Source organism: Dromaius novaehollandiae, chromosome 2 (assembly GCF_036370855.1).
Source record: "Dromaius novaehollandiae isolate bDroNov1 chromosome 2, bDroNov1.hap1, whole genome shotgun sequence".
NCBI lineage: Eukaryota > Metazoa > Chordata > Aves > Casuariiformes > Dromaiidae > Dromaius > Dromaius novaehollandiae.
The window spans coordinates 20,508,857-20,520,023 of NC_088099.1; the positions used below are offsets into that span (position 1 = coordinate 20,508,857).

Consider the following 11,167-nt stretch of genomic DNA (forward strand, 5'->3'; position numbering starts at 1 on the left):
CTGTCACCAGGTAAGACCAGTAGCAGCAACTGTTTATTCATGCTGCTTCACACCTCTGATGGCCTTCATGCCATGCTGTTTTAGGTTGGCTGTGGCCATCACTATGTTTGTGTGATGTTTCTGTAAAGTTAGGAAACAGTAAAATTCTCCATTTGAAAGCGCTGCCAAGCTCCAAGACACAAAGATTAAAAGCAAAAGTAAACTCAGTGCGCTAAAGGTCCACTTTCTAAAGACATGAAACAGTTTTAAGACTAACCTAGGCCACAGAAGGGCAAGTAAATGAACACACCCTTTTTATTACTTAGGCAACCAGAACGGGGAGAGTGGAAACAGCCTGTTATAGGTGAAACCAAATGAGATGTTGCCTAGTAACTCTCAGCAGGGAAGCATTTAAACCCAGCCCGTTTAATGAAGCTGATGTTCTGTCTCAAAGATTATTTTCTGTGAAAAAAAATCTGAAAGCAGGAAAGCTCAATTTAACACACGTATGATTTATTTTCCTGTTACAGCAAACCAGGGTGACAATGCTTGGAACAGTACAAAAGTATTTACAAATTTGTACAAAGAAGAACAGACCAGGCATGTTTTCAACAAAAGGATCATTTTATTGAACATATTTTAATGTTGTTTTTACCCCCAAATACAGAAGATTTCACATTCATTTTTCTTTTCAGATTCTGAAGTACACAAGTGATAACAGAAGTCTGGAGATATTACACAGATCATTTCATTGGTATAATATTTCTCTGACAGGAAGTTCCTGGAGCAAACCCTGCTTCAGGTCTGCTATTGGACATGGAATCAAAGTCACTGATTTAAAAGAAGAAAGACTCCATGTCTCCACTGGTTCCATTTCCTGGAATAGTTTTAATTAGGCCCTACTTCAGAATTTGCTTTTATGGGTTCACAGAAAAGTCACTGATGTGGCCAAATGTCTCTCACATCAGAGAAAAAAAAAAAAAAAACCTCTCAAAGCTGATTTGGAGATTCATGTTATTATTGCTTCTCTTTAAAAGGATATGATGAACTCAATATATGGAAGTAAAAGCTCTGGCATGATCAGCAGTGTGTAACTGTATTCCTGCATGTAACTGTATTCCTGCATGTCACAACTAAATGTCTTTTAACATTTTAAGTTCAGCATAGGCAAACTCAGCTTCAGGAAAGCATTTCACTTCAACATTCTCAATACAGTTTATGATGATAGTTATGAATCTATCTATGGATTATCACACAGATTTTTTTTAATTAAAAAAAACCAGGAAACATCAACACTTACATCACACTAACCATGAAAAGGCAGACTGCCAAACATGTACCACAAAAATACATATTTTATCAACACTGATAACAGCTGGAAAGAAAAACCCCAACAGCATATGGAACTCAAATTTGAGTTCTATTTGAAAATATGATTGTTTTTCACAAGCTTCTTGTATGAACAGCTAAAGGAAGTTCTGTAAGCCACAAAGATCCATTTCTTACCGACTGGAGCCTCGTTTGAAGTTTAATGAAAGACTGTTGATACAGAATCTCTGCCTAGAAGGTGCAGGACCATCATCAAACACATGGCCTAGATGCGCATCACACTGCAACAGAAAGAAGTGTCTTCAGCATTAGCTTCCAGACAGACATCTCTCTCCAGCCTGGAGACAACAGCATTGCATTTTCTGCAGTGCTGTTCCACTGAAAGGCTGACCACTGAAAGGGAAAGGGAAAGAGAGAGCAATCTCTCTCACCTTTCCAAATGAATTAGCAAACATTCCCTGAAGGGACTTTCTTTTTTCAGAGGACAAACTCTGGGACAAGAATAAAACTCACAGGGAAAATGGTCAGTTCAGAGATCTTAATAACAGGCCAGTCTTCTAAGAATGACAGCTGAACAGATATAGAGAGTGTCTAAAGATGCTTCTCTACGAGATGGACATTTCAGTAATGCTTTAAAAAATGACTGAAAAGGACCTGAAATATAAACCCATTAAGAGATGGGTTAGTTTGTGATCAGTTTAGAGATCTGTATACCTTTTACCAAAGCAATGCTGTGAAGGCCTAAAAAAAATTATATTTAGGTAATATTTGTATCTGAACATCTGAAGGAGGTGGACAGTATGGCTGATAGACAGTGGACAGTATGGATAATGGAGATCTACATAAATATCAGTGGCACTGTACACAGGAGGTCTATAGACCAGGAATGTTCAGGAGTGGCATTTAAAGACATGGCATGAACTAAACATGGGATGTTATTGACTGGAGCTAGATCATAGAGTTAACATAAAATAAAGAGGTTAACAGATTAGAAGGTACATGGCAGATACATACTGGAGATGACAACACACAGGAGAATGCATAATACAGTGTAAGGAACTGATTGCTTGTTTATAACGGAGACCCACAATTGGGATACAATTTGTGACATTTAGTGACAACTATACTCAATCTGGTCACTTGTATATAGCATTGGGATATGTGCTATCCTGAATAAAGAAACCTGGGTGATGAATCCAGTGCTGAATTGCATGGGTAGGTGACTCTTTGGGAGAGGTAAGACTAGAAATAAATTCTCAAGCAATCACTTTTGGCCAGTGGGTAAACATCAGCCTCCAAACAAACAGACAAGAGGAAGTCAAAACTTACGTGCTTTTCCTCAATATCTAATCTTTCTAATAGTAGGAACACACGAGCATTAGAACTGATTATCTAGTGAGGTTGTGGAGTCTCTACCACTGGTATTCTAAGAACAGTTTAAGCAAACATTTAGTAGGACTATATCAGGAAGCACTGATCCTGTGATGGAGCAGATGGGTGGACTAAATCTGGGAGTTCCTTCCTATTGTTTGTTGTCACATACTGCAATTCACTTGAGGTCCTCTGAATAAATTTTCTGTCCAAATTCCAACCCTTGGCTGTACTTAAACAAGGATGCTCTCCTCAGTCACATCTTTCCAAAACCAACTGTCTACATTTGATACTTAGAACTTTACTCATACATTTGATCACAAGAAGTGAAACAGAATATTTGCAATGATCTAATAATTCTCACTACTACATTTGGGTGGATTCATTCATGGATACAAATAAAACATATTTGTTAAGGTTTGGATCCTTGCTGATCTTGGGCATCACCTCTAAAATAAACACACCTGTTTGCAGATGACTTCAGTCCTTGTTGATCCCAGTGAGTTATCTGGTCGTCTCATGATATTGGTATTACTTTCATCTCTGCCACAAGTACCATAAGCCTCAGAAAATGAAGGCCATCCAGTCCCAGAATCATACTTCTTTTCTGAACTATAAGGGAAACCAGATATTCTTGTTAATTAAGACCAAAGATGGTACAAAAAATTCTGCTTTTAGCAATAACATTGGCTTCTTTCTTCATCTCTATCTTGTACGACTTTTAGTAATATTTAGCACAGTAGAAAATTTCTCACCGACTTCAAGCTGTGCTGGAACCTGTTTTCCAAATGGAATTCCTGATCAGCCCACAATAGGAGCTTTTGCCTTATCATTTCCATTTCACTGAGAGTTTAGTGTTTCATAAAGCATGAAAAAAGGTCTTTCCAGTATCTGTGCACATTGGTAGCTGAGTTACATTTCTAAAGTTGCAGTCCGAAGCTTGGCACAATATAGCAGAACCTCAGAGAACAGAGTTTACAGGAAGAAACAAAACATAACACAAAACCAGAATGAGTACGGAGGATCATTAGACTGGGCCACCGAGCCTGGTTCATGTATGATGATGGCTTCTGCTTGCAGATTGCAAAGTGACACAGTCATCAAAATAGTTTGGTAAATCAAAGAGAGCTTTGCTCAAAACTTCAATCAACCAATGAAAAATTCTAGCACAGAGATCTACTCTTCCCAAGAGATAATCACAGCCACTAGAAAAAGATACTACAGACTGTTGACTTGTGGGTACCTCCTGTATATAGGCTTATATACAGGCTTACCAATCCAGTTTAACTGCATACTAAAACTTAGAGTGTATTGTAAATTATGATCAGAAAATATCTCCCAGCTGTACCATACAGAAATGTAAAAAGCCCTCCTCTTTAAAATTTTAATAGTGAAAAGTACTCTTTTCTAGAGTACAGTGACTTACTGTGACTTTAAGGACAAGACATGAAGACAGACTTGCACACCAGTAAGCTCCTATACCATTAAGATAAACGGCCCGAAGAATAACAACAGTTTCCCTCAGATCTCCCATGTTTTAGCCTATGTCCCTCAGCTTACAAAATCAATGCTCTTACTGGCACCTAGTGGTAGATGGAGACATTAACACCACTGGTAAGTTTTTCGTTATAAAAGGGACGATTACATGATTCGATATATAACAAAGCAAAACATTTAGTGAAGAGAAACATGTATATTTTAGTGGGATATTAATACAGTGAAAAAAAAGAAAACTGAAAATCTTACTTACAATACCTTTTAGAAAGACAAGATAAACAAGCTGGTTGAAAAGCTTAAAAAAATGTAATACCCTAAACCAGACCAGTATTACAGATTCAGCATGTATTTTATAATTAACTGCATGTGGCTTTCTATGAGCAATATAACTATGGAAATAAAAGAGCAGTTGCAAACAAAAGAACGTCCAAGGGATAATTTTCGGATGGGCTATTGCCTAATCCATTAAGACACGTTGGAAGTGCTCTCCTACCTCTACCCCATACATAAAAGTAGGGAGAAATAAGACACAGTATAGAGGCAGGCTGCAGCAAAGCAATTGTAGTTTGCAGATTCTCCATATGCATAAGACGACATTCGGGCACCCAGTCCTATTGCTTTCCAGGCAAAGAGGGCTCTCTGCCATCCATGCTACTGTGTCTACTGGGCACAGATTCCCAAGGAATAACCTGGGTGAACATAAATATCCACACACCACTTCTGAACTTCCCTAACGTATATTTCTGTTATTTTTTATTTTAAGAAGATTTCAATTAGAATTCTTCATTCACTGACCGAAGGATCCTTCTGTTTATGCAAATACAGAGAAGCCACATAAAGATCCACTCTGCAATCCAGTGAAGTCAATAAAAGTCTTTTTACTGTAACACCACATGGGTTTTGCATCTGTCCCTGACTGACTCTGTCCCTTATATGCAGCTCACAATGCTTAAGTTTACTGGTGATATTTTCCACTGCTAAAAGATCAATCTTTTCAGCTGTTAAACTAGATCTCAACAGAAATTGTTTCTGTGTGGTTTTACTAACAGGAGTATCACTTAGATTCGCTAATAGAAGCATTTTAGTACCCAAAAATATTGCTGTTCAAGATCATATTTGTCCTTTGAAGTATTTCACCACTTAATTTATGGATAAATGGACTTTCCCTAAACATATGCATTAGATTAGCCTTCGGCACACCATTCCTCCTGCACATGTCATTTACTTTGATCCCTATTTCAGTCGTCCTGGATGGAAGCCAGATAATTCTAAAAAGTGCTTTTTGCTGTATGAATCTCAGCTGTAGGTTTATGGTTCGCTGAAGGTTTGAGATTTCATTAAAGCACACAATTTGCTATCTATAAAGGTTAGCTTTTTGTTCCATGTATTTCTAACCCTTTCAAATTAATATACCGTATTAAATTATGGTATAAATATATAAACACACATGTATACTTAGAGAGAAAGGAGGAAATGCTTCGTGTTTACCTATGGCTAATGTTCTAATGCATTTGAAAAAGAAAGGACATTTTAAATGCACTAGGAAATAAACACAATGAATCAATCTCTTATCAAATGTCATTTTCTCTGATTGTTAGTGCCCTTCATAACATAATGCATTCATGGAAAAAATATTTTCAGCCCACTTTTGAACATTTAATAATTTTCAATTTTCTTAACAGATTTTTTATATAATGTTATTTTTCCCCTGTATCAATCTTTGCGGTTTAGTATTATTTTATGCCTCAAACAAAAGTACCTATATTCTCCTACAGCAGAATACTGCAAAATGCAGCATGACTGTTTGATTATATCGCTATTTTGACATTAGTTTACTAGCTAAAGCAATTCTCTTCAGTTCAGTACTCACTCTCTTCATGTTGGCCTAACTATAGCTATTGCCCAATATAAAGAATGCCTAAACTGAGGGAATATCAACTCTTCCACAGCTTGGCAATTTAAATTTTCTAACTTATCTGAATTTCCAAAAGGTTTTTTTGGGTTTTGTATTTGTCTTCAGAGTATTCTGCAATGACACACTACCTTCTGAAATTATTTTATTTAAAATTGTTTATTAGCAAACCTCTACAGAAATACCTATTTTTAAGCAATTATTTCCTTGGTAACATGGTTCTTCACACTTGACCAAAGAAAAACTGTCTATTCACAATTATCAGACTCCAATTTTATCATTTAATTGCTTAGTTTCTGTTTTTTTAATACAGACATTACATTTTCCCCCCTCTTACTCCATGTATATTGTTCTTCAGCTTCCTATTCAAAGTTCTGATCCATGATGCATCCTTTGAAGTACTCACAGAAATGGGCATATTAGCTGTATTCCATTGAACTCTCAGTTGGAAATATATAAAGGCTATTTTCTAGATCAAAAATATGAGGAACTGTCTTTTCTGGTTCAGTTACAGAGAGCAGAACACCATCTGCATATCCTACTTCGAGGCACTCTATTTCCTTTTACTTAGACTTTAATGAACTTGCAAAATATATAGTATTGTAAAGAGCACAGAGGTTAATAGCACAGTCTTTCACAGCCAGGTTTTTAAAAGTAGATATAACTGAAGCAGCAAAGAGTGGAATTTAATTTAGGGCATAAGAAAGGGGTGGGGGTGAAGAGGAGACCTTAGCTCCAAATCAACAGAGGACCCAGCAAATAAGAACATAATAGCAGCTATACTAAGGCAGACCAGAGCTCTCTCTAGCCCAGTATCCTGAATGACGGCAGATGACTATGGAAGAGTACAAGAACAGAGCAAACATACAGTGATACTCACCCATAAACACACATATTTTGTGGCAGCCTGTGGCTTAGGGACCTCCTAAACAGAGACTTATTATCAACCAAAAAGGAGACTGCGTGTGGCAGGAGAAAAATGCAGAATCCCTAGTATAACAACTGTCACTGGGCCACTGGAGACCCTTTTCTGCTCAAGAAAAAGGCTACCATGTACCTGTACTGCCACAAGTATCTTGGAAAACTCATACATAGCACATAGCACTCTGGCACCAAAAGATTGTTTTTGTGACCTAAGCTTTCTATTCCTCTAATGAAAAGACATAGCACCTCCTGCCACAGTTACATGGCGTTTTAAGGATACTCTGAAATCTAAAGGATGTTACCTGAACAGTGGGGCATTGCAGCACAAGCAGTAGTATATTCCCGGTTCTGTGTTATTCAGATAGATTCCACTGAAAGGCTTAAAAAAAAAAAAAAAAAAAGAAGAGAAAAGGGAAGTTAATAATGTAGGTCTTTAAAAGCTCACCATCTGGAACAAGCATGTAGGAATCAGATTCAAAACAGGAGAAAAAACATAAAAAGAAGGCTTCACAGGGGGGCTTTGAAGAACAAACATTAGCAGCCTAAAGAAATGAAGGGGAGGATGCCTTTGGATTAATAGTGAAGACTACCTCCTGCCCTCAGAAACTTCAAGACTAGTCAGATGCATAAATCATCCAGGTACTAGGGCTAGAGTCACGACCTTTCAGGAACTTGTGCAATGCGCAGGATCCCAAAGATCAAGTCTGTTATATGGAGTTCCACAACTTCAAAGTGCTCTGCAAAGGAACTTTCCTCTTCCCTGGAGAGTCTGGAATTAAGATCCTTACTTTACAGATAAAGATGTGGGCACAGCTCACATGTTTGAATCCCATGGCACATACTCAGTTGCACAGACCCCCTGATTCCTGGTTAAGGAACTCCAGCACTCTACCCACAAGGTTAGATGGCCTCAATTACAGAAGGAAAGAAAGCACAGGGACAAGGTCAGTGTGTGGGTTAGCACATGTGGGATAATTGGGCTCCTGAATATTATATGGTTAATCTATGTAAGGTTAAAAACAAAAAAAGAGACTACAGGAAAGATACAATCCTCTTCCTTCACATTGGAAAGGCCTCCAGGATGGCTACAGAGATGTCAGAGTTGACTTGCTTAGAGTTTGAACTTCTTTTCTGGCAATAAAGTAATCCCAGGGAAAAGTGAAAAGAATGAAGAATGTTTTTTCATCTGCAGACCAGTCTGGGTCAGAACAAATTCCAGCCAGTTCAATATACTGAGCTTTCATCCATGGGAAGGTAGGGGAAAACCTGTGAAGCAGCTGAGTCATGATAGCTCCCCCAAAGAAAATTTTATGTCAACAGAGAATGAGGTTGGCTTAACCTTGGAAAGCATTAGCTCTTTTGCTTACCGGTTCAGTTCCTTTTTGTCTTGTAACATAGAATTGCTCTGGAGTCAATTTTTTTTTCCAGTCTGTAGCAACAGTTCTTTCAGCTTGTTTAGTCAGAGAGCCTGCATCTTTGATTGGATATAGAAATATAATGTGTATTATTTTTAACACTGTTTTAACTTAGATCTTCTAAGAGAGCCTCTCTTAGATCCACAGTTAAGCAGAGAGACAGAATAGGACAGCGCAAGTCACACATCACAGTGCAAACCTCCAGTAATGCCCACTGAGTCTGTATATGCTGTGAAAGTGATTTATGATCATATGGGATTGGCCAAGATAGGTGAAAAACAGCAAGCAGAATGGAACAACTAGTTTCATTCCTTCTTAACAGAATGTATCCAAAAGTCTGAGATGGGAAACAACTTCCACACTCATCTCCATCAACACAAGCTAATCCTTGAAACAAAATCAGCTCCTGAACGATGAACATCTGACTGGACTTGCCTCTTACAAAGCAGAAATGATAATGGGGAAAACAAAGCATTTTGAAAACCATAATGTCATCTCTACCAGTTAAATAGATACACTTACCTCCTGAATTCCCTGCAGAGACCAATTTTTCACACGCTACCATCTAAAAGTAATGCTTCCTGCCCTTTAATTTGCTCAAAAACACCTGGGGTACACAAAGGGGGATACTGTGGCAGACTGTGGCCTGACTTTGATGACATATGGAGGTACCACCTCTAGTCACCTCTCCTGTTGCAGCTTGGCTCCTACCCCTTTTCTTCATTCTGCTCAGCATGCTGCTTCCCTTCGCCCTTCCCATCCAGTGCTAGATACCTTCACCCTTCCCACTTCCTCTACCCCAGTCCTCCCTAAACGCTGTCATCTCACATGGTAGGACTACCCTTGCCTCAGAGTGCTTTCTCTGCTCCTCCAATACGCCTTCTTGTCCCAGGAGGAGGCCTGAACCCTGAAGTGCAACATCTTCTATTTGGAGAAATATACAATCTAATTAATTTTAAAATAGGTACTGTTTGGATGATGAGAGACTCAGTTACTGGTTAATGGGCTGAGCCTGGACTGCAGCTTACCAGTACCAGGCTACCATCAGCATTTTATCCGGGGCCTCTACTCACCACACCAGTTCCCATCAAATAAATACCAAGTGCTGTGCCTTGGCCCTTTCTGTCTCCACAGCCTGAGCCCCCCATAACTACAGGCAGCCTGAGGTCACAGAATGAGGTCTGCCACTCACAGGGCTGCTCTTTCCTGTGGGGGCAGAGTACGGCCCAGGTCAGTGACGTAACTTAGCACACTATTACGAGGTGCTTGTAAACACTAACACTGAAGTCGGAATTATTTCCTAGAGTTCCTTTATCTCCTAGGAGCTCGTGTCACGTACCAGGTCCTCACTGCAGTGGACACTGAATGGGGAACAGGACAGAAAGGAACAAACAGCCTGGCAAGTAGTTACTACCGCTGAGAAGGACAACAGTGCCTGTGCTTGATGGGCAATACCAGGCTCTGCCATTCCAGTTTACTTCCACCACCTTTTATTTTCTGATCTGTCTGGACCAGTCAAAAATCCCATCCTCTGGGGCACCTGCCCCACTTCACCCCAGCTAAGAGAAAGCTGGTAACATGAGAGCTGAACAGCAAAACATACCTGAGCACAGCACAGTTGCTCCCCACTGGGAGAGAGAGAAACAAGAGACCCAAGTTGCAAACCCCTACAGCACCAGGCCTACAGCACCCCTACAGCACAGCAGCAGCAGGGAGAAGCGGGCTAACGTGCAGCTCAGCAGAGGGTGCAGACCCTGCTCATAGGTATTAAATTACTAGCTGGGTACATAATCCATTCCATTTCGTCACAGACAAATACAAACTTTTAAAATATCCAGGCACTGTGAGGACAGAAATTTGGGCAGCCTTCACCACGCTCTGAGAAGCCCTTTGGCTGGAAGGTGTCCCCCCGCCGCAGGTGTCCCCCCAGCAGCTCCCCGCTGAGCGACCGGTCCTAACGGGCTCCCCTCATTCAGGCAACTGAGGCGAGACGGAGCTGCGGGAAAGGCGATTTCTCAGGACGAGACGACCAAGAGACCGTTACACGTGCGCCGTCAGCGCTGCTCCTCCTGCCGGCTGGCACCGACCCGCAACCCGCCGTGCGGGCGAGCACCTCACCCCGGGTCGCTCCGGGCCCAGCCACGGCCCGGCGCCACCCCTGAGCCTGAGCCCGCGCGCGGCCCCGCTCCCCGACCCGCCGCCTCCCTCCCTCCCTCCCCGCCCGCCCGCCCGCCCGCAGGGGCCCGCGCCGGTCGGGGCAGCCGCTGGCTACCTGAGCCGCCACCGGCAGCGCGGGCCCCGCCGCCGCGGGCCCAGCTGGGTAGCGGCGGCGGGCGGCGGAGGCTCCCCGCCAGCAGCGCGCGCAGCCCCCGCGCCGCCATGTCGCAGCGCCGCGCCGGCGGCTCCGCCCCTCCGGCGGGGGCGGACCTGGCCCTGGCCCGGGCCCGCGGCGCCCTGGCCCCCGGCTCGCCTGGGCCTCGGCCGCTTCGGGAAGGCCGCGGTGCCGCCTCTGGCATCTGCTGCAGTCGCTGCCTGTGCCGCGCAGCCGGGCAGATGCTGGCCCGGGCCTGTGCCGCGTGTCTGACCCAGGTGCTTGTCATCTGTGTAGGTCCGTTTTATTCCGGTAACTCATGGTCAGACTCACGAAATGCAGGTCTGAAATAAATTTTGGGCGTCATAATTCCATCCGCCTGTCTCAAAGCATGGTAATTTATTCAAGAGGAAGACTGTGGAGGCTCTG

The 11,167-nt window shown here is 41.9% G+C and overlaps 1 protein-coding gene across 1 annotated transcript; it reads right to left on the reverse strand.

Moving 5' to 3' along the window:
* Positions 1 to 471: 471 nt before the first annotated feature.
* On the reverse strand, positions 472 to 10,849 carry MSRB2 (methionine sulfoxide reductase B2). Its single transcript, XM_064505932.1, has 5 exons — positions 10,700 to 10,849; positions 8,380 to 8,486; positions 7,315 to 7,391; positions 3,144 to 3,291; positions 472 to 1,589 (listed from the first exon to the last, which is right to left on the reverse strand). The coding sequence occupies exons 1-5, from the start codon at positions 10,806 to 10,808 to the stop codon at positions 1,482 to 1,484; spliced, it is 549 nt and encodes a 182-aa protein (XP_064362002.1). The 5' UTR covers positions 10,809 to 10,849; the 3' UTR covers positions 472 to 1,481.
* Between the last annotated feature and the right edge of the window lie 318 nt (positions 10,850 to 11,167).